Source organism: Alosa alosa, chromosome 11 (genome assembly GCF_017589495.1).
Source record: "Alosa alosa isolate M-15738 ecotype Scorff River chromosome 11, AALO_Geno_1.1, whole genome shotgun sequence".
NCBI lineage: Eukaryota > Metazoa > Chordata > Actinopteri > Clupeiformes > Clupeidae > Alosa > Alosa alosa.
Window position 1 is genome coordinate 15863276 of NC_063199.1, and position 24471 is coordinate 15887746.

Sequence of the window (24471 nt, forward strand, 5' to 3'; positions counted from 1 at the left end):
AGAGCACGGTGGGGAAAGGGAAACAGAGGGAATGTTAGAGGCAGAAAGAGAGAGAGAGTGGGAGACAGAGGGCGAGAGAGTGAGAGAGAGAGAGAGAGAGAGAGAGAGAGAGGAAGGAGAGAGAGAGGAAGGGAGAGAGAGAGAGAGGAAAATATTGCTGACACTTTAACACCTCTCAGTTTCACCTGATGTCTATTTTCATTCTGGCTCTAGCATATCCTCCTATAAGGTCATACCTAACACATACTGAACAAAAGCTTTCATATTACAGTTCACTTATATAGAACATATTTATATCCATTTCTGCCATTTCTTTTCTAAAACATTGTTTTGGCCCCATGTTTTATGACCTGAAATAACACAATTTCTCCCTCTTAACAAAAAGGCCATTTCACTCAAATAATGTGCTCAAATAATATCTGTAGCCATAATCAAGTAGATATGTATCTTAGTAACGCAATCGGTTTCAGACTGTTCCATGTTGTCTAAGTGTTTTTGTTCAGAAGATTTCGTGAATGATCAGGGGCCAAGTAGTGTTTTGAATTTTGTTGAGAAGATCCAGGGCTGCCGTAGAGCTTCACCTGTAGCGGTGGGGTAGAGTGGGGTAGAGCTTCACCTGTGGTGGTGGGGTAGAGCTTCACCTGTGGTGGTGGGGTAGAGTGGGGTAGAGCTTCACCTGTGGTGGTGGGGTAGAGCTTCACCTGTGGTGGTGGGGTAGAGTGGGGTAGAGCTTCACCTGTGGTGGTGGGGTAGAGCTCCAGCACCAGCGCTGCTCCAGGCGTAAACACTGTGGCGCAGTCTCGACCCAGGAAGAGGAAGCTGTGCCTCCACACAGGCCGCTGCTGAGGACAGCCTGCCGGGGACACCTGTGTGACCCACACAGAACGGGGGCGGTGGTGGAGTCTTAGAACAGGGGGGTTGGGGGAGAATGGACTCTTACAGTTTTTTCTGAATGCTTAAACACAACCGTGATTCTTATAGCACAATTTCTAAAACTATTAATACTTATAGCAAAACCACTCACTGAGTTCGCAAAACTAAAAGCACAAACACTGCTTTGCACTCAGTTTGCAATTTTGTAACACACACTTTGCACAACTGTAGGCACAATTCACTGCACAACACTCTTTTTGCGGAACTGTAAACACAACTCATGCTATACACTCAATTTCCAAATGGTCAACACACTCCTAGTAAATCTATACACATGTATGGCTATTATTTACATCATTTTGCCAACTCTCTGGCACACCTTCTCATGTGAAAACTGTTTTAGATAATTAGTTCACTTTGCAATCAGCCTAAGCACTATAAATAAGCCACAGGTAATGTACAATGGGTACAATGGAGGGAGCAGGAAGAGTGAGAAAAGTAAGAATTAGAGGAGGCTGAAGAATAGGATGTGGAGGTGAAGAAGTAGGAGGAGGAAGAGGACACGGAGGTGAAGTTAGAGGAAGAGGACAAGGAGGAGCAAGAGGAGGATGAGGAGGGGGAAGAGGAATAGAAGAGAAATAAATAGCCCTTTTACAGGCAAAAAAAATCAGTCTACATGTGGGGATATTGTCATGTCAGGCCTGGATACGGCATTCCAGAATATATTTTCCCTGGTGCCTTGGACTAGGACATTGCATGTGATGTAGACGAAATTTTGAGAGAGATGACCCGATGTAGACTGATTTGTTTTGTCTAAGTGAAATTGCTATTTCGTGTTTTGACTTGGAAAAACACACTTGTGTTTGTTTTGATGTGTGTAAATAAACACTAATACTTGAAGTTTGGATCCCTATGACATGACAAACTATGACAAAAGTATGACCTCAAACTAACATAGTCTACCTTGTGCACAAGGAAAGCAAAAGCCAGATGTGTTTTTTATTCATACCATCAGTGTGTAGTTGGCACATTGTGTGCTTACTATTGTGATGGCTTGTGTCAACTGTTTGACTGTTTGATGCGAAAACACCATTTTTACGAAGGTGTGAAAAGTTAAGCAAGGTGTGTTAGCTTTTGCAAGAGAACTACAATGTTTTGCTGATTGGGTGAAAGGTTTTCCTATTTGTGTGTAGAGTTTTGCAAAAAAAGCCATAGTTACAAAAAATGTTTTGTAATGTCAATCAGAAAAAACTGTAATCAGCAAACACATATATATATGAAAAAAACACTTGTACTTTAACATTACCAAAGTAGGAGTAGCATACCCGCCCGGTCTTGAACTCGGGTCTCTGGGGCACTAAACCTGCAACTTGACCACGATGCCAAAGAGCCAGGCTGAGTGCATACTCAACCGTAGTGACGGTACTCCATCACACTGAGCTTGATGAGAATAAGAAAGTAACGTGTGATGGGTTGGTCTATACATGTTTAGCTGTGCCTTTGTAACGGAGGCGAACTGAGCTAGCATGCTAGTTGCCCGTATAAATCCTCACAGCCCTAACCTTAAGAAGGCTTCTAACCGCTGAAGCTGGGAGCCTGGGCTTTTAGCTCAGTGGTTAGAGCGTTCGACTCCCATGCCGGTGTGTGTCGAGGTGGCGGGTTCGAGGGCCGTGAGCGGCGGACGAATTACGACCTCTGTTACACCTTCTCTTCAACAACCTAAAGAACACCTGAAATAGATCTTGAATAGAGTACCTATTGTTAATGTATATAAAAAAACAGTGTCATACCACACCAGACTTTACTGCTAATCACAATTTTGTTTTAAAATATATTTCTCACTTGATATTGAAAGTCATTTTCATGTCTCAGTTGAGTTGTTTCTCCTTTTCACACCTCATTGTTACTAATAAATCCAGACTTCCAGACACACTCCCACCCCTGTCTGCTCTGTTCATGCTGAATGTCTAAATTAGGAGGCTAAGGCTGCCGCTGTTTGTGCCGTTGGTATGGAGATCAACAGTTGGCACGGCGACCAGTGCTCCCCCGAGGCCGGAGGTGTTGTGCTGGGGGCACGTGTGAGCATGCCCAGCACCTGGCTAGAGCCCTGGGGCATTTCTGAGAGCGTGTGTGTGTTTCTCTCTCTCTCTGTGTTTGTGTGGGGGAGTGTGCTGGTCTCTCTCTCTCTCTCTCTCTCTGTGTGTGTGTGTGTGTGTGTGTGTGTGTGTGTGTGTGTGTGCCCATGTGCCCGGCCCAATGCTCCAGATGGCATGCACACACAGGGGACAGGCTAAGCTCTGCTCCAGGGCATCAGGCTGCAGCAGGTGAGAGGGACAGAGGGAGCTGGAGAGCTGGTGCCAGGCAGAGATTGCAAGCGGTGTGCGTGTGTGTGTTTGTCTGTGAGTTTGTGTGTTTGGCTGTGTGTTACTGTGTGTGTGTGTGTGTATGTGTGTTTGTGTGTGTGAATGTGTGTATGGCTGTGGGGTGTGGGCAGGTCAAACTGAGCCGCAGGCTGCAACACAGATGTTTACTGAGTGTGCATCTGAGAGGCATCTGATGTGTGTGTGTGTGTGTGTGTGTGTGTGTGTGATGCCCTCACCTGAGTGTGCATCTGAGAGGCGTCTGATGTGTGTGTGTGGCACTCTGCCAACCCACTGCCTTTCATCCCCCCAGAGACACCTCCTCATGTCAAGCTGCTGTTACCCAGTATGTGCAGTAGCCATGGCAGGCTTTATTATCATGCTTTCTGACACCAAATAGGGGCTTTAATGACATGAAATACTTTAAAGTTTCCTGAAACAGGTCATGTTTATCTTTCATATCTTTACAAAAGACTCTTTCACTAATAGCATAACCACAGTGTGTGTGTGTGTGTGTGTGTGTCCAGGCATTGTGGAATGGACCCAAAATCTTGGTGTTGGTATTCACTCTAGTTCCTCAGGCTGTGACGGCCCCTGAAATCTGCAGCAAGTGCGGTGTGACGTACTGTCATATATATATGGGTACTGTGGTGTTGAAGTGCCTCTCATACTAGATGCTCACTGATGTGCAGGGAAGCCAGGCCCAGTGGTCAGTGGTAACAGTGTGGCCTACTGACCCTGGGGGACACGACTGCCACAGAAGTGCCACACACACACACACACACACACACACACACACACATACATACGTACACACACACACACACACACACACACACACACACACACACACACACACACACACACAAATCCACACACATCTGCAAAGGTCAGTGGTGACAGGGACTCTGCAGGTCTGTATTGATTCCAGATGCAGCACTATCATCCAGGGCAATTACTCCCCATAGCGACATCCTCATTAAGGAAATGTATTCCGATTTTAAGGATTCTCATGGATATTCCTGGAAGAGCCCAATCTGCAGACTTCTGATGTAAGGTCAGATAGTCCACAGACACCGCTAATAATTCAACAACTTCCCTGAGCTACTCAGAAATGCATGCAAACAAGAAATAATATTGACTCAAACATTTGAATCACACACACACAAAACTAATTTATGCCTCATAGTAAGGTGTAATACAAGATTATAGCTCAACGTAAAAGCAAGTGTGTGAGTGTGTGTGTATGTGCTTCTATGTGTGTAAGTGTATGTGTGTGTTTGTATGTGTGTGTGTGTGTGTGTGTGTATGTGTGTTTGTGAGCGTGTGTGTGTGTATGTGTGTTTGTGAGCGTGTGTGTGTGTATGTGTGTTTGTGAGCGTGTGTGTGTGTATGTGTGTTTGTGAGCGTGTGCTAGCAGACACTAAGTAATTAAGACATTAGATGTCGGGGTGGATTAGAGAAGGGGTGAGTGCTTGGTTGGTTCATGCCTGGTTGTGTGGCAGGCACACGGGCACTTGGGCACCGGGCTACTAAAGGAATGGGGTTGGCAGAGCAGAGAACATGGAGTCCAGCCACCACACTGACTGGGCACAGATGGCACCAGAGCAGCATGGCAGACCTGTGCTCTCTCTTACACACACACACACACACACACACGCACATACAGTATGCAAGCACTCACACCACACACACACATATATGCAAGTACACACACACGCACACTTATGCAAGCACACATCACATGCACACTTATGCAAGCACACATCACATCTCACACAGCCACACACACATACAACAGAATCGTTGTCTATCTAAATGTTGTCTATCTACCACATTACAAAAGATGATTTCTTAAATAACAATCTTTACTGTATATTTTCTATTTTTAGGTTACAGCACTAAATATTACTTTGGCACAGTTGCAATTTGGTGATACTATAAATTATAAGCAGCCTTACCTATAAGTTATGTGTTCCTTATCCTGGCAGAGTGTTGCAGGCAATGGCAATCAAAGTAGTCTAGTGCTTATAGCTTAGTATAGGAGACACAATGGTGCAATCACAGATTGTGACAATGATAACAGATCTCTTTAATTAAAGGGGTCCAAAATAAGCCTAGCAACACCCCTGCATATACATATGCATACACACATGCTTCCTTGTACATCTGTCGCACACACACACACACACACACACACACACACACAAAAGGGATGTTGCAATGCGGGTTGAAAGCACAAAGCACTATGAAGACATGAAAGCAGATCTTAGTTTTCCCACTCATTCTTTTTATCAAAAACACAGAGGTGGGTAGACACCAGCAGCTCCTGCGCTGCAGCACTGAATGGAGCCGGTTCTAGATAATTACTCTGACCTGATGGAGCCGGTTCTGGATAATTACTCTGACCTGACTCACACGGTGTCCGCAGGTGCACACTGGAACTAAGGTGCTACAGGTGCTGACAGGGGCACAGAAGATATTTTGAAAGTGAGGGGGACCAAATTGTGAACACAAACCCATAGTGAGATCAGATTTCCAGATATCGGATCGCCACTTTCGACCATCATATTTTAAACTTGCCAGAATATTGAGATAATACCATCGATCGTTTTCAAAATATTTTTTGATAAAAATGGTGAAAACTGTGAGATGAGCACAATGCCAGATCTGCCCTCAGACCAGCTTCTTGCTATGTGCAATTCTACTTTTATTTTATTTTTTTAGATTTATTTCACACTACTTGGGCCAATGGTAGAAAAAAGCAACATGGGATGTTGATATTTTATGAAGCCATGAATGAATCATCATGCCTATGATCCAAACATAGACTACATGATCAAATAGCATAGGCCTACTTAAATTGTCTGGTATAAACCAAATCAACTCTCCACTGTGTGTTTGCAGTTAATATTTATGCAACGTTAGAATTTAACAAGTGTTGGCTTAACAAGTTACCAGTCCAGAACACACAGAAAATTGCAACAGAAAGTTGCCTTTATAATCAACTATTTGTTCCAACAGCATTTAAACAAAGCATTTATAAAATTGAAAAAAAAAATTACATAAGTAAAATAAAATACTGTTACTGTAGTAACTGTATCACATTATTCCAAGCTTTAAAGAGCTCCCCACGTCTGTGACAGGCAGACGTGAAATTCTCAGCTTGTTTATACCCCACACTGAACGCATAAGAACGCTAGGCCCATCACTCTGGGGTGTGGTAGCCTACTCTCTGGGATTTATGCACCAAGGTAACTAAAGTATCCAATTTGTGTCTTGAAATTATGTTTGAAATAAATGTCTTAGAACAAAAACGTTGATAGACTTGTATTTTATAGTTAGGCTAGAGAAAACAAGTTGATAAGTAGGCTAGTTGAGTTTGTTATCAATAAACATAACAACTAATGTCATGTTGTGCAGGAGGAGTTGAGCACTAGGCTACCATAAATCCTCAAATTATGCCCGGGATTGATTCTATTTATAGCAGGACAAATAAAGGCAGGTTCCCATATGGGTAACAATTGCCTACCATACCAACAATTGCCATCAGTCCACTAGAAGACATTGTTTGGATTTAATATTTTCTTAATATTTCTTAATATTTTATTATGTGTTGTATTGTATTGTATTGTATTATGTAGGTTGGATTAATAGCCTACGGTTGGCAAAGAAAAGTCGTTTTCCTACCATGGGTCTCCAACACACGTTCTCAAGCTCATACTCTTGCCGCCCCTTTCGAGCTAATTGCCAGAGGCTGAAGCCTACTATATTTAAACACAATTGTTGCGACTCAAGGCATTCCAGCCTACAAATTTTATAAAAAAAAGTACTAAATCATGCATAATTAAACAATAACTCAATTTAGGCTACTTGGCTACGCAAAAAGGTTTTCATTTCAGCACAACCCCTATTCAATGAAGGGCTGCCTTGTCTCGCAATAAACAGCAAATCCCGACACTTTTTCAACTGCATGAAACTTAACAGTGAACCATCAAATATCTCCCAGATTTCAGTGCCCATCAGTCACAACATTTAGCAATATAATCAAACAGTCCAAAAGTAAATTAAATCCCAAACCAAACCGAAAATGCTTTTGATAGCCTACCGGTATGCTGCTCCATGTCTAAATGCAGATTAGAAATATTTTAAAAAGCCTGCCTCGAATACCAGCCTGCCTCAAATAAAGATGATGATGAATGATTTATGATAAGCAAGTAGCCTGGATTATTTTATGATTGTTAGTAGACAAACTGGCTTCAGATATGAATATGAGATGAATATCAGAGTGAATATGAGATTGTGCAGTCTTACAGTACTGTAGATGGCTGTGGTTAGTGATGCACAGCAAATTTCTGGAGTTCAAAAATCTGGAGTCAAACAAAAGTATTAAAGTGTTAGATTTTGGGAGTTTATTCTCTACATTTAACTACAGCTTGTATTCAGGGTAACTCTTTGGTGGTGTAATATTTCGGTGTTCATTTATTGGGTGTCGAGGAGCCTGATTGAACACTACACCTGAGTTAACAGCTTTGTCACCGCGCTCCTCTCAGCAGTTTTCACTTGGACCTCTCCCTCGAGCCAGGTAAAAGTGTGATTTTACTTCTTACTTCTACTTCTGATGTTACTATACTTACTTTACTATACTTTTACTTCTAATGTTATATTAGGCTGTTCAGGACTTTAAGACGTCAATAGGACGTATAATAACAGTACTTTTGTGTATTTTGTCAGACAGTGATGGCCAAACTTGCTAGCAGCTAGCTGCTGAAGTTTGCCCCGAACCAGTTGGGACTCGTGAGGCAGGTAAAAGTGCCATTTTACTCCTCAAACTAACGTTATATTAGACTTCTATCAGCATATAACGGCACATTTTTATGTTTTGTCGAAGACTGAATTTTGCGAGGCCAAACTCGCTAGCTATCTAGCTAGCTGCTGAAGTTATCCCGAACTTTTTTTTTAGTTAGCCCCAAACTTGTCATACCATGCATTGCACTTCGCGCGCATGGAATTAACATCATATCATCATTACTGATATGTCTTTGTGTATCTAAGTTAACATTAGCCTACTCTGTTTCTTGTCGTATCAACGTATAGAATTCTACTGAACGGTAATGCTAACGTTGTTGTTTCCTTAGTTTACCCGGCACGGCTAGGACCGTAACGGACGCGAGAAGGGGACCTGTGAGGGAATTACGACACGGTAAGGCTTTACTTATCTAGCATTTTGCCTAAGAGAACAGTCGGACAGCTTGCACTGACTGTCTGTCTCATTTGAGAGGCTGTATCCATTTAACGTAGCCTACGTTAAATGGCGGAAACACAGTCGCCTTAGTTGCTAAACCTAACTAACCTAATTTTCCCTCGCTAACAAGTAACGTTTGTGTTGTTTGAAACTGTTCTTTACTGTCACGTATTGTGATGTTCTCACAGTGAGTGAAACTGAGTCTTTCTGAATGCCAGTGAACGTGTTAGAGTTTGACGGCGACTCTTATAGCTTAGAGGCTGTCTGTCAATCATTTTTATTGTAAAGACATGACTATGACCACTGAATATTATGCTAAACATGCTATAGATTGAATAACAGCTACCACAAAGACTCTTTTGTTAGAGTGACAGTCCACATGTTGCTTTTATTAGTGGTAAAATTATTATTTTTCCCTCCAGTGGTCAAGATGTTGTTGAAGGTACAACATGAAAGGACAAAGAAATATGTGAAACTGGAAGAGGTCAGCTTCTCAGACTTTATCAATGCAGGTAGGTGATGTACCCCATGTGTTGTCTGATGTCATTAAAGGGGAAATAATAATTTAATAACGTGTTGAATGTTGTGCTATAGTGAAGCAGAAGTTTCTCATACCAGAAGATAAAGTGCTGAAAGTCGCAGATGAGCAGGGCATAGAGGTGGATGAGGATGTCTTTCCAGAACTTGCAACAGAAGCAATGTGTTTCGTCATCTCTACTGATGATGGTAAGGGTATTGAACATTTCCTAGTTTGTTTTTTACAGGAAAGCTTTTAAAGATTTGTGATAATGTTTGTCAAAAAAAAATGTCAGCAGCTTGCAGATAATATCCTGAGTAATCAAAAAATGTATTTTAACTCTCCTCTATCATGTGCATTTCAGTCGTCCTACTTGCAGAATCATCCAAGAACATAGCTGACTGCTCACTCTCAACAGAGTTTGCAGACTACTCCAACCTGACGGAATTTGTGACACTCACACCTTGTGGTAGGCAGGCTTATAGTAAAAGTTTATTGTGAAATACAAAATGGCTCTCTCATCTAATGGGGCAAGTTGTGATTTAAGTAAACTAAGCCTTAGTGTTCTTTGGTGTCAAGAGATCCTTTGGAATGAAAACATGCTTGATCTTCCTTTGCACCCTACTGTATATGGCAGTTTTGTATTTGTTAATTTATGATTGTATTTTGTAATGTATCAACATTGTTGACTTAATGTAAGCTATATGGAATTCACCCTTGTTTTTATGTACATGTTTATTTACTTATATTACAGGTTTAAAGTCTACCTCGTGTTAATACATTACTGCATTACAGAAACGTTATTTTATCTTGTCAGCAGTGCTTTTATACAATGTTTGCACTTTTTGCACAGAGAGATGTGACACTGACATGTTTTTTGAAATATCCAACTGCTTGTCCAATGTTTAGCTGCTGTTAAAGCAGTATTAAATATGTAATTTGGTTGGTTGGCTGTAACATGTTTTAACAGTTTGTCATTCAAAATGTCAAACATGAATTTAAAATAAAACTGTGGTAATAAATGTTTTCTGTAGTCATTTTCATTTTAATTGTTAATTATTAACTCAGAAAAGTGTTAAATAAAACACATTTTTAAGTGTTAACAGTTACCACCATGAAAAAGAGTTCACATTAAAATTAACTCCAGGTGAGAGTTGTATTTTACCCCACATGGGATTAATATTTTAACCCACAAGTGTTCAGTTTTAACTCCAGAAAAGAGTTTAAAATCAACTCCCGGAAAAGAGTTACTTTAACTTTTCCCTGGAGTTCATTCGATGGTCTCACATGTACACTCAAATGTAGTTCATATAAACTCTCAGAGAGTTTATTCCAAAGGCCAGAATTTGCTGTGTGTGATGCTGTTAATGGGGAGTTTTACATAGTTAGCGCAAATCCTATATGTTATTATTTATTTAGCGTACCTATAAGGCTTTTTTTCCTTATCAAAGGTGAGGGGGACGACATCTGATTCTTCAGCACTGCGGGGGACATATCCCCCACGTCCCCCGTGCCTCCTGCGCTCCTGGGTGCTGAGTGGAATAGAAATGAAAATGTAATCAAAGTGGAGGAGTGGAGTGGAGTAGAGAACAGAGCGGTGTATTGGAGAACAGAGCGGCGTGGGGAAGAGGGGATGATTCAGAGGACAGAAAGAGCAGAGAGATAAAGCTGTGTATCCGGGGCACGGGTGCCTGGAGAGATGGATGGAGGAGGAGACAGGAAGATGGATGGATGGCTGGCTAAATGGAGGAGAGCAGCACGGCAGAGAGATCAATACAGTCAGGCCAAAGAGGAGCTCTCAAAGGGCCCGCCGTGTTACCCCTGCATGCGTGGGGAGAGATGACACATTTACTATCAGAGGCAACCTGTGTGTGTGTGTGTGTGTGTGTGTGTGTGTGTCTGTGTCTGTGTCTGTGTGTCTGTGTCTGTGTCTGTGTCTGTGTGTGTGTGTGTGTGTGTGTGGTGTGCATACGTGCAGCAGGAGACAGAAAAGCCAAAGAGACTAGAGACTGATGAAGGGAGAGGCAAAACGCTAGAGATGCCAAGGAGATAACAAGAGGTAGGAAATGATGGAGAGATAACTGAGAAAATGAGAGACGTGTGTGTGTGTGTGTGTGGCAGCAGACAGTGATGAGGTGTGACAGTAGCACTCTCTTCAGTCACACATGCTGGTGTCTTGAGGCCTGGACCTGAACCCCCGGATCTCAAAGCAGCCTTTTCCTCTCTCCTCTCTTCACTCCCTTCTCTCTCCTCTCTTCCCTCTCTTCTCTCTCTCTCACTCACACACACACCAGTTCACACTACTCTACTCTCAACACAATGTAAAAAACACTTCAATACTGCTCTCTCTCTCTCTCAAATATATAAACTGTGCAATTTTCTCTCTTTCCCTCTCTCTCTCCCTGTTGTCTGATGTTCTGACTCTCCTGAATATGGACTCTTTCTTTCTTTCTTTCTTTTTTCTTTTCTTTCTTTCTTTCTCTTCTCTCTCTCTCTCTCTCCCTGTTGTCTGATATTCTATACTCTCCTGAATATGGACGCCTTCCTCTCCTGTAGCATTTGATCAGTGTAGTGTAGTGCTTAACTATAGTTACTATAAACTATGGAAATGTTAACTTATGTGATCATTCAATAATCAAACAATCATCAAACAATATTCAAACCTAAACAATTGCACCCTAGACTAAGCTATGACCCTTTTTAACCAGATAAGTCATATTAGTCCTTTGAGGCCTAGGCTATATTCAGTGTAATTTTACTATTAAGCTCTTTGGTCATTGAAAGGGCCAGGGCTGTAATCACCATAGACATTGAGGGGGAAGTGTCCCACCCAATATTCAAATATGACCAAAATGTCCCCCCCAATATACAGACATAGGAAAAGAAAGAGGAAAAAAAAACACGCTATACAGTACTAGGCCTACAGGAAACCAACACGCACCACCATCTGAAATGTAATCAAACATAAATAACACACAAATTAGTGACCTAGTGATGGTTCCAGAGTAGCCTACAGCCCTGAGTGGTTTGTACAATTTTCACAAAACTTGTTGGAAAGGTGTAGCACAGGCTAAGGAAATCCCATACATTTTTTGAGCCGATCAGACTCAAAGGAAACTTGGAAACATTTTCCATATTGTAGCCTATTCTCGCAATGATAGCGAAAGTGAAACGTTTTATTTTAAATGATGAATTTGTGCAAGCCTGTGTCATTCATTTCTTTCACATGTCTTTCAAAATATATAATGCATTCATATGCTAGTGGTAATGCCAGAAATCACCGTTTATAGGCCTCTTAGAAATGGTTGTTGCATCTTGCATATTATTTAGATACGCACTCAATCCAGCATCCATGCAGGCAAAACATAGGAATCAAATGTGGCGACGGCACACAAGTTGGAAAAAACGTTGCACTGGCGGTGATAGCCTACAGTTAATGTGAATCGCGGACAATAACCAAAGAAAGGAATTTGCACCTCCATTCACCAATTAAAGGCTGTAGTAGGCCTAGTGTTTCTACATGTTGCCACAAAACATAATTTCTGTCAGAAACCAGCAGGAGGGGAGCCTTTCAAACTACGTTAAATTTGTGTGATTAGCCACCAGCATAATAAAATGTGTCTAAATTATGTGTGTGTGTGTGTGTGTGTCTGGGTGTGGGTATGTGTGTTTGTGAGTCAGTGTGTGTGTGTGTGTGTGTGTGTGTGTGTGTGTGTGTGTGTGTGTGTGTGTGTGTGTGTCTCGTCGTGTGTGTGTGTGTGTGTGTGTGTCCACCTGACTCTCCTCTCCCACACAGGAAACAAAGTCGCCTGGCTCAACACACACATTTATGTTTCTTGAGAGTGGAGGGGACTAATGGACTAGCTTTACAGACATCAGTCTGTGTGCCCTCCTGCGCTTGTAAGCAGAGAGAAAGAGAGAGTGAGAGAGGAGAGGCGAGGAGAGGAGAGAGGAAACAGAGAGGTGAGAGAGGACAGAGAGAAGAGAGGGAAGAGGAGAGGAGAGGTGAAAGAGGAGGAGAGGTGGGAAGGAAAGAGAGATAAAAGAGAAAGTAAAGAGGTGAGACCATATGAAACCAGAGAAGAATGAGGGAGGGATTAGTTGATATAGGAAAGAGAGAAGAGAGAGAGGACAAGCAGAGTGACAGAGAGAGAGAGAGAGAGAGAGAGAGAGAGTGGAGGAGTGAGGGAGAGGAGGGGTGAGAGCAGAAACAGAGAAGAGTGAGAAACGAGTGCAGAGAGGTGAGAGAGATAGAGAGAGAAAGAGAGAGAGAGAGAGAGAGAGAGAGAGAGAGAGAGAGAAAGAAAGAGAGAGGGAGAAAGAAAGAGAGAGAGAGAAAGAGATATTAGAGGAGTGTGAGAGAGGGCGGAGTCATCTCACCTGTGGGCGGCCGTGAGTGGTGAGGGGGAGCAGAGAGAAGGCCGACTCGGGAGGGTCAGGGAAGGGGATCAAGGTCACAGCAATGCCTGCCAGGCTTGGGCTATGGAGCAGTATAGTGTCTCTGTTTGGAACACAAACACACACACACACACACACACAGTATGCAAACTAATGTGTATGAAAACACAGATTCACACAGAGTAACGTAACACAAATACATACACATTTAATATTCAAACATGCCTGCGTGTACTCTAAAAAGTTATTTCAAAAATATAATCTATACTAATACAGTAGATACACAGCAAGTCACTTTGCCTGTGTGTACTCTAATTTATACTAATACATACACAGCAAGTGACTTTGACAAATGTAAAGGTCATTGATAGTGGACTTGGATGGGTAGTACATGCAAAGTACAACATCTTTTGAGATGGTCTCCTGTGTTGGACCCATAGAATGGTGTGTGAGCATAACACATTTTGTCTAAAGCTCCACACCCTGGCAGGCCCAGACAGAGGAAAAAGAAAGGGCATCCACTTGTTGAAATATTTAATGTGCGCAAACATCATATTTTTTATTTCCCATTTTGAATGGCCTGACTGCAGTGTCCTCCCCAGATTGCCTGCGTGATCGGGAGGTGGCAAACATACTTACACATACTTACACACACACACACACACACTTCATAAATGAAAACATGAATTCAGTTTCAAGCCACCAGCCATCCAGGAGATTAGAGTGTTGAAACTGGAGGAGGAAATGGCACTGGGGAATAGAGAGGTAGAGGTAGAGGTAGAAAAACACATGAGAAGAGAAAAGCATAAAGGTAGAGAAAGACATGAGAATAGAAAAAAAGCATAAAGGTAGAGAAAGACATGAGCAGAGAAAAGCATAAAGGTAGAGAAACACATGAGAAGAGAAAAGCATAAAGGTAGAGAAAGACATGAGAAGAGAAAAGCATAAAGGTAGAGAAAGACATGAGAATAGAAAAGCATAAAGGTAGAGAAACAAATGAGAAGAGAAAAGCATAAAGGTAGAGAAACACATGGGAGGAGCTCTTCCAGTTACGCCTTGGCAACAGCTTCACTATTATTAGACTTAGAGAGAATGCATATCTGGAAAGAGAAAGAATGAAAGAAGGGACGAATGTCTGTGTGTGTGTGTGTGATTGAAGGAGAGAGAGAGAGAGAGAGAGAGAAAGAAAGAGAGAGATTGGGGGATAGAGAGAACTCAAAACAGAGATGAAGGGAGGGACCAATGGAGGGCAAGAGAAGTCCAGAAGGAGAGAGAGTAAGAGAGAGAGAGAGAGAGAGGGAGGGAGGGAGGGAGAGAGAGAGAGAGAGAGGAGGGAGGGAGGGAGAGAGAGGGAGGGAGAGAGAGAGAGGGCGGGAGAAAGAGAACTGCTGCAGAGCCGGCACCTGTGTCCAGACAGATTCACAGTCTGCATTCTACCGCCTGGCACACACACACACACACACACACACACACACACACACACACACACACACACTGCCTGTGTGTGACTCACTGGAGTGTACCACAGAGTGTGACAGGAGGGGTAGTGCCACAGCTATGCAGAGGAGTTCACAACTCAACTCAACCTAACCTGCGACCCAAACACACCTCACCCCTCACCTGCAACCCAAACACACCTCACCTGCAACCCAAACACATCTCACGCATCACCAGCCACACACCACCCCATGCAACTCAACTTTTGAGTCATATCCTTATCAGATTAGATGTGAGCATAAAATGTTGTTTCTTAACTAACTCATGGGTGGATTAGTATCCATCCATAGTATCAGAGACACCAAATTGTGACAATGACAGCTAATCTCTTTAATTAAGGAGGTGCACAACAGGCCTAACAACACCCCTGCATATGCATATGCATACACACATGCTTCCTTGTACATCTGTAACATGCATGCGCACACACATGCACATGCACACACACACACACACACACACACACACACACACACACACACACACACACACACAAACAAACACACACACACACACACAAACAATCACACACACACACACACACACACAAAAGACTGCTTCACAAACCAATAAACAAAGTGGTTCAAATGGACATGGAACCACAAAATAGTCTTTACACTAAAAGTCACTTGGGCTAATGTAATAGATCTGGATTAAAAGCATTTCCGTTGTGTTTGGATAGCCTGCAACGCTGCGCTCCATAACACTCCATTAGCTAATCGCTCGTCTGAATACACTAGAGCACCGGTTATGGGTGCAATTGAAAGCTAATGACTGCACAAACATGCAGCTAGATGAATGAGAGTAGGTATGGCAGCAGCCTCTGGTTTAGCCGGGCTGGATAACAGGGACCGGTCACAAACAGGCACTTAGCGTAGAGCCCTCCGCCCCTCCGCCCTGTCTTAAGCCCTCGAAGGACCCTCACACAGTAAAGGCAGCTTGTGTTTGAACAAACAGAGCACTCCACCTCCCCCACAATTTAAACCCTGAGATATGCTCTCTCTCTCTCCCTCTCTCTCTCCCTATCTTTAGTGTCTGCTATGGGAGATGGCCATCCGTCGCCTCATAATTAGTGTCAGGCACCTCAAGTGCATTAACATGTTAGTACTTGATGTCTTAATGTGGTTCCCACACTGACCTCTAGGGGCGCACAACCTTCACACATACACAAACACACACACACACACACACACTCCAGACTGCTAGAAAACACCATACAGTGTAGATGTTTTAGCGCTTACCTGTATAAGTCATAATCTGCAACAATGCGGGCGACAGCAAGCAAAGGCCCAACAGGGTGTTTCAGAGGGTCAGTCATGGCCTCCAGTAAGACCTGTGGGACGAGGTGGGAGGGGGGTCAAATGTAGAGACAGTACATATAGGCAAACGGAATAAGAACACAATCAAGGTAGTGACTTGGCACTTAGGAGTGTCTATGTTGGCCTGTGTGTGTGAGTGAGAGAGAGAGAGAGAGTGTGTGTGTCTGTGCATGTCATTGTGCATACTGTGTGTATTGTGTCTGTGTTTGCACATGCTAGAGAAAATGGGTATGTTTATGTGTGTGCATGTCTTTGGGTCTGTGCATGTATGTCTGTGTGTGTGTGTGCATGTCTGTGTGAGTACATTTGTGTGCACCAGATAGAGTGTGTGTGTGTGATAGAGAAATAAACGCTGCAGCCACAGTGCTCTTATCACGCCAATAACAGTGATTGAATTTTCAATGTTGAAAAAAGAGAAATGAAAAAAGAAGGAAAGAGAGAGTGAGTGAGTGAGCAGCATGTCTCTTTTATGCTTCCAATCAGCACGCCGCACACGTCCGTCTGTCTGCCTGCGAAACGAATGCGGCGGCACGCACACACATATTTACCCTCATCCGCCATTCAATACCTCCCGGGCACAAACCAGATCGATGCTCACACACACATCCGCCTAACAGGAAGCTGCTGGAGGAGTTATTAAGTTAGCCTCTTTTTAGCACTGCGCCAGACACACTCTTCCTGTCACAGAGCACTGGGGGCCGGGACGAGCACTCTTCACTTTTTATTTTTACAGGGCCGTAGTCACCATAGACATTGAGGTGGACGTGTCCCCCCCAATATTCAAATATGACCAAAATGTCCCTCCCAATATACGGACATTGTCAGGATTTCAGGAAGGAGGACCCAAATGCACGACCAGTGAAGCAAGACTTGAATTAATCCAGACTTTACTCAGACACATACATACTGTAATCACTTAGTCTAGAAGAAACAGAAATCACGATCCGAAAAAGACACAAAGCCAACACAGAACCCAAATACACAGAACCATTAAGTAGATAACCAATGACAGAGCAGATAATCAGTGAAGACAGGTGAGCAAACAATTAATGAATTGACAGAGACAAACGGGATCAGGTGAGAAAAGAAAATGGAGGGAACAAGCAGAGACAGGAAGCAAAGACCAAATAAGGAGAGGGGTGGAGACAACACATGACCGATAACAGAGCACACGGTCATACAAAACACAACAGAAATCAGGAGCAATACACAAAATAGCCAGCAGGGTGGCCAGTGGGCACAAGTCCTGGCTGAAATCATGACAGACATAGAAAAATAAATAAAGAAAAAAACTCTACAGGAAACCAACAACCACCATCATCTAAAAAAAATCAAACATAAATAACGCACAAATTAGTGACCTAGTGATGGTTCCAGAGTAGCCTACACCTCTGAGTGGTTTGACCTGGTGGTTTTCCGTTTTTCTAGGGTGACCTGATTGTGTCCTCTTTTTAGTTTGTGAAAAAGAGGACATAAGAGAAAACACTGCCTCAAAAGGCTATTTTGAACTTATTTGTGAACGACAGAGAAAAACGCAATGCAATTTCGCTGTAAACACGTTTGAGGCTCTAGAATAACAAAAATCTGGACGATTTGTAAGGTCTCAAAGAGGAAATGTCCTGGAAAAAGAGCACATCTGGTCACCCTAGTTTTTCGTTAGTGGCGTGCACTATCAAAAGCTTCCATTTACTGCACCCTACCAAAGATCCTTGATTACTGTACTAGCTCCGCTTTAACCCTCTCTGACCCTACTGCGGTGAGGTAGGGCTGGCAACAATATCGCAAAAGCTCACAAAACTTGTTGGAAAGGTGTAGCACAGGCTAAGGAAATCCCATACATTTTTGGAGCCGATCAGACTCAAAGGGAACTTTGAAACATTTTCCATATTGTAACCTATTCTCGCAATGATAGTGAAAGTGAAAAGTATTATTTTAAATGATGAATTTGTGCAAGCCTGTCTCATTCATTTCTTTCACATGTCTTACAACATAAATAATGCATTCATATGCTAGTACTAATGCCAGGAATTACCCTGTTTATAGGCCTCTTAGAAATGGTTGTTGCATCTTGCATATTATTTAGATGCGCACTCGATCGAGCATCCATGCAGGCAAAACGTAGGAAAGTTGGAAAAAACGTCGTACAAACTTGTTTGTGATTTTTAATAATACTGTATTTTTTGCATGGCCCTCAGACCCCACCACAGATTTGGTCCCCCCCAATGTTGACATCATGACTACGGCCTTGTATCTTTATAATCTTATTTTTTTATTTCATTTTTATTTTTATAATCTTATTTTCTATTAAGCCCTTAATGACAGTGGTTCAAATGACCTCTGCCAGGTCACAGAGCTCCAGGGCCCGAGACTCATTTCTATAGTTTCATTTTCATTCAATGCCTTCGCCTTACACACGCACGCACGCGCGCACACACACACACACACACACACACACACACACACACACACACAGTTTCACTACAAACATGTGCCGTATCTATACCTAATCTTTTTCTGTATGGCTGCTTAGTTTACATTGCGTAATGGGAGCATTTGAAGAAGAAATCCATTTAGTGGGAAACAATGTGGCGGCCGTGCGCTGGTAAGCCCATTAAGTCATAATGTCCAGCATGATCACCAGTAAATCCCTTTATGCCATCAGAAGACTGTGTTCAGGCCGGAGGCTAGACTGCTAATGTCGTAATGTGCAATAATACAGAGCCATCTTGCTGCAACAGGACATCAGTGCAAGATCTTGAAGTGTGTGTGTGTGTGTGTGTGTGTGTGGGTTAATATGAAGCTACTATTGGATACAGTGCTGGATCTCAGTGTGTGTGCTTGGTGTGCATCTGCCATTTATAGTCAAACCTCTGTCTGTGTGGTGTGTGTGTGTGTGGACTGATGATGTGTATGTGTATGTGTGTGTTTTGTGTGTGTGTGTGTGTGTGTGTGTGTGTGTGTGTGTGTGTGTGGTGTCCATCACCAGACCTCTGTGTGTATGTGTGGTGTCTGATTGTGTGTGCTACCTCGAAGGCTGTGAAGGAGAAACATGGCTGCCTGGGGAGGATGCTGCTCTTAAGCACCACGCTGACGAACAGACGCACTCCTGATGGGACCACTGGGTGAGCCTGTGGAGGAGACACGCCCAAACAGAGAGCAGTGGGTCAACACAGGCCATATGAAAACAGAGACAGTGGTTCAACACAGGCCATATGAAAACAGAGACAGTGGTTCAACACAGGCCATATGAAAAGCTAGATGATAAACACAGAATCTGTTTCCTTATAAACAACATCAGAGTCTTATTCTCATATCTTACTGTGTGACTATGTCTGTGTGCACCTGATCACAAAAAGCAAGGTGACTGCAATAGGATCATTTAAGCAAATATAATGTCTACATTATATAGCCACGGCCTACTGGTTAGCACTTCGGACTTGCAACCAGTGGGTTGCCGGTTCGAACCCTGACCAGTAGGCACGGCTGAAGTGCCCTTGAGCAAGGCACCTAACCCCTCACTGCTCCCCGAGCGCCGCTGTAGCAGGTAGCTCACTGCGCCGGGATTAGTGTGTGCTTCACCTCACTGTGTGTTCACTGTGTGCTAAGTGTGTTTCACTAATTCACGGATTGGGATAAATGCAGAGACCAAATTTCCCTCACGGGATCAAAAGAGTATATATACTTATATACTTATACAGAGTGCTTTAAATCATTGCTTTAATCATGGCCATTCATTCCCCAATGTACGTATTTGTGTGACTGTGTCTGTCTGTGTGTGTGTGTGTGAGGGGTCCAACGGGGCCAAGTGAGAGTCGTGATTACAGCTGTGCTGGCCTCTGGAGGCTCCTCCATTACAACTGCGCCCAGACGATCAATGTTTATGGAGCCCATAAAACACAACAGGCCTGCAGAGCCAAGAGAGACCCCTCAGTGCTGGGCCTGCTTATCAAAACAGAGGATGAGCAGAGGTGTGTGTGTGTTTGTGTGCGGATTTTTGTATTTTTCTTTTAATTGTTATTATTTATTAATTTATTTTTGCATGCACATATGTGCGTGAAAGCGTGTTTATCTGTAATTCTTGTGGATATGTGTCTGTGCATCTGTGTGTGTGTGTGTGTGTGTGTGTGTGTGTTAGTGTGTCTGTGTGTGTGTGTGTGTGTGTGTGTGTGTGTTAGGTTAGTGTGTGTGTGTGTGTGTGTGTGTGTGGTTAATGTGTGTTTGGTTATTGAGTTGACCATCTCAGGATGCACTGTGTTTTATTTTATGGCATGTTAATGTTTAATGGTCACGCCTGCTCTACTCAGGATGGCGACTCAAATAAAAGGTGAGCAGTGAAGAAGGCAACAGCACCGAGAAACAGCTATCCAGCGCTCCTCCACGGAATTAAAAAAGAAAACAGACACAAGACACACACACGCACACTCACACTCACACTCACTCAATATGGCTGGATTGCCTGAAGTGCAGAGGACAGTGAGTTAGAAATGAATAATTGATGCGTTTCAGTCTACTAAACTGATGTGGGCAGAAAAGAGGAGGAGTGGGAATGAGAGAGGGGGAGAGAGAAGGGGGGACAGAGAAGGAGAATGGGGAGGAGGAGAGAGAAGGGGGGACAGAGAAGGAGAATGGGGGAGGAGGAGAGAGAAGGGGGGACAGAGAAGGAGAATGAGAGAGGGGGAGAGAGAAGGGGGGACAGAGAAGGAGAATGGGGGAGGAGGAGAGAGAAGGGGGAGGAGGAGAGAGGGGGGACAGAGAAGGAGAATGGAGGAGGAGAGGCCGATCGTGTGTAAACTTTCCCAGTGGACTTGGACTAGACATAGACAGCTACGGGCAAACACACACACACACACACACACACACACACACACACACACACACACACAGTTCTATTTTCCACTTTTAATACAAAATGTACAAAACACACAGCCACAATCATACACAGACCTCAACCAAAAACTCAGACACAGAACAATAATTCAGTATTTAATCCCCCATACCACACACTCACAACACAATCTTCCCATTCCATTTCCCAACACCCAACCAACAGACAGTTGCATTCTCTCTCTCTCTCTCTCGCTCTCTCTCTCTTACAGTACACACACACACAATCATACTGATCTGATCACAAATGACACACTCTTCTTTCTCCCACTCTCTCTCTCCCACACACACACACACACAAACTCTCTCTCTTCCTCTCTCTCTCTCTCTCTCTCTCTCTCTCTCTCTCACACACACACACTATCCTCTCCTCCAACACCCCCACACCCAGAGCTTTTTTATATCAGCTCAAACCCTACCTCCAATCAAATGTCCTCCAGCCAAACCCATCAGCTCATCAAACCCCTCTACTCTCTTCTGGTAAGATCTCTGCCCTGCTGCTCTCTTCCTCCCTCCTCCTCGCTCCTCTCCTCCCTCCTCCTCCTCTCCTCCCTCCTCCGCTCCTCCCTCCTTTTCTCATCTCTTCCCCTCTCTCTATGTTCTTTTAATCCTCCTTTCCCCTCCTCTTCTACTTGCATCTTCCCCAATTCCTTTCCTTTTCCCTCCTCTCCTCTCCTCCTCCTGTCACATCTCTGATCCTCTACTTTCTCCTCCTCCCTCCTCTTCTCCTGTACTATCCATCTCCACTCCTCAGCCTGCTCCCCCTTTACTGCTCTCCTTCTTGTGGGCACCTCTCCTCTCCTCCTCCTCTGTAGAATCATGCACATCACCTCACCTCTCCTCTCCTCCTCCTCCTCTCCTCTCCTCCTGTCCGTTTCTGCAAAATATAAACAATCTGTATGCTCTTCTTCCTCAGGATAAAGTAAACAACCCCCCTCTCCTCTCCTCTCCTCTTCCCTCCCCCTCTTCCCCAGGAGAAGCAAACAATGCTCCCAGTCCCTATCTCTTCCTTCATCTCTTCTCCTCTTCCTTCCGTCTTCGGTAGACGCTGCCCAGGGCCTCCAGACCCACTCGGTCCGCAGGGCGCCCAGCTGCTCTCATTAGCAGTGCTGCCACTGATCTCCCTCCCCTGGTACTGATGCTGCGCAGATGACTGAGGAGCTGAGACCCCTGCAGACACAGCAGAACACACACACAGCAGAACACACAGCAGAACACACACACAGCAGAACACACAGCAGAACACACACACAGCAGAACACACAGCAGAGCACACACACAGCAGAACACACAGCAGAGCACACACACAGCAGAACACACAGCAGAGCACACAGCAGAACACACAGCAGAGCACACACACAGCACAACACACAGCAGAGCACACAGCAGAACACACAGCAGAGCACACAGAAGAACACACACACAGCAGAACACACAGTAGAACACACAGCAGAACACACAGCAGAACACACCTCCTGAATCCACATCAGCAGGAGGGAGCATAGGGAGAGGGAGGGAGGATCTCCGCTGAATCCATCATGTGTAAACAGCACAGGGCACTGGAGAGGACCTGCCACCCATCTGATACTGGGCTGTCATATCCATGCCAGAACGATGTAGACAGTAAAGCACAGATGCTGGAGGTGTGTGTGTGTGTGTGTGTGTGTGTGTGTTTATTCGTGGAAATGAAGGGTAGAGTAAATGTTGGGTGCAAATACTGGGTGAGGAGTGAGTGGAAAGGATGCCCTCCTCCCCCATCCTCTCAGTGGAATCGCTCTTTGAGCTTTATAGAAGAGATGAAAGATACACACACACACACACACAGGAACATCAGACATAGCCGTGTGTTTTTTACTTACCTCAATTGTTGCCAACAACAACAAAACATCACAAAATGTTGACTTAAGCTGTTCTACGTACTGTTCTACTTCTGCTGTATATTCTACCTGAGAATAGAGACATCACCTCATAAACCAGGGAGTCTCCCTTCATTTTATTAGCTTCAGATCAAAAGCCTTCACTGATGCAAAAAGCTTACTAAACAATTATATTATATTAGGCATTAAACCAGCTTTCACACCAGACTGCTGGCATATTGCAGGGGGAAGTGTAGCGTGCCGTAGCGTAGCTTAGCATGGATTATTTATGGTCTTTTTCATGCTCTGCTCAGTGTCCTTTGATGGATTCTGCCCAAGGCGATCACCCCGGCTCAATACCAACAGACTCAGGTGCCCCTCAACTCCCCTGTCTCTACTGGCATCACACACACACACACACACACACACACACACACACACACACACACACACACACACACACACACACACACACACACACACACACACACACACTGTATTGCTAGCCTTTTCTGCTACGTACGTACCAGAAGAGGTTTGAATGATGTGTGGTGTGTTTGTGTGTGTGTGTGTGTGTGTGTGTGTGTGGTGCAGGAGTGTACAAGGGAAGTATGTAGGTTTGTGGTTTTCATTAGTAAGTGTAATGTGTGCAGTGTGTGTGTACAGTATGTGGTGTGTTTTTGTGTGTGTGTGTGTGTGTGTGTGTGTGTTCTGAGAGCAGGGGGAAGATATTTTCAGTGAGGGGGACCAAATTTCGAGCAAAAACCCAGATAGGCCTAGTGAAATCAGGCTTCCAGATCACTTCTGACCCACTGTGTCGACCATCATAATGTTTTACACTTGCCGGGTTCCCACGGTCATGGAAAACCTGGAAAAGTCATGTAATTGTAAAATCCCAATTTTCCAGGCCTGGAAAAATCTGGGATTTCAGTAAATTCATTGAAAGTTTTGGAAAAGTGATGACATTTTTCATACCAGGGACGTAGGTAGGAGACGGCATACATGCCATTCAATAACTTTCTTCATGAAAATGGGAAAGTGCGGGAAAAAACAGAGAAAGCCGTAATCATAATTGATTAATTTGACATAATTTCAAGCCCATAACATTTTTTGTCACATTCAGCAATCATCTCCTCGCGACCGCTAGCTGCCCATTCCGTGAGTACACTGTAAAAAAAAAAAAACGGTCTCTCTAGGCAGCCCAGAAAACTGCAAACAAATAATGTGGGGGCAGCGTGTCCCCCCCCAAAAAAACGAAACCCTGGGAATACTGAAGGTAGGAGTGAGCTAGCCTACCTCTCTGCTGTGTTTCATTTGGTTCATGGTTATAATATAATGCTAATAAATTTAAATATAAACCTAAACACAAAGAAACGCAACTTCCTGCAAAGTTTCTCACTGCACCTTTAAATATGCGACTGAGAGAGGGAGTGCGATGATCTCAGTTAAGTGAAGAAACTTGGTTACAGAGGATTGCCAGGAAACTTGATTACAGAGGATTGCCAGGAAAACACTGGCACAA

General features: G+C 43.7%; 1 protein-coding gene and 1 long non-coding RNA gene across 2 annotated transcripts in view; one reads left to right on the forward strand and one right to left on the reverse strand.

The window, feature by feature from the left end:
- Positions 1-437: 437 nt before the first annotated feature.
- The window catches only part of LOC125303475 (coiled-coil domain-containing protein 33-like), a 66913-nt gene continuing 42879 nt past the window's right edge, over positions 438-24471 (reverse strand). Inside the window, exons 7-10 of the mRNA XM_048257239.1 lie at positions 19236-19337; positions 16132-16223; positions 13376-13496; positions 438-866 (exon numbers count right to left, since the gene is read on the reverse strand). Of these exons, the coding sequence (XP_048113196.1) occupies positions 486-866; positions 13376-13496; positions 16132-16223; positions 19236-19337 (696 nt within the window). The 3' untranslated portion in view covers positions 438-485. The remainder of the gene's footprint in view (positions 867-13375; positions 13497-16131; positions 16224-19235; positions 19338-24471) is intronic.
- LOC125303803 lies at positions 7643-9706 on the forward strand. Its single transcript, XR_007195111.1, has 6 exons — positions 7643-7818; positions 7968-8039; positions 8372-8436; positions 8901-8990; positions 9073-9204; positions 9360-9706. It is a non-coding gene; the product is annotated as an uncharacterized LOC125303803 (long non-coding RNA).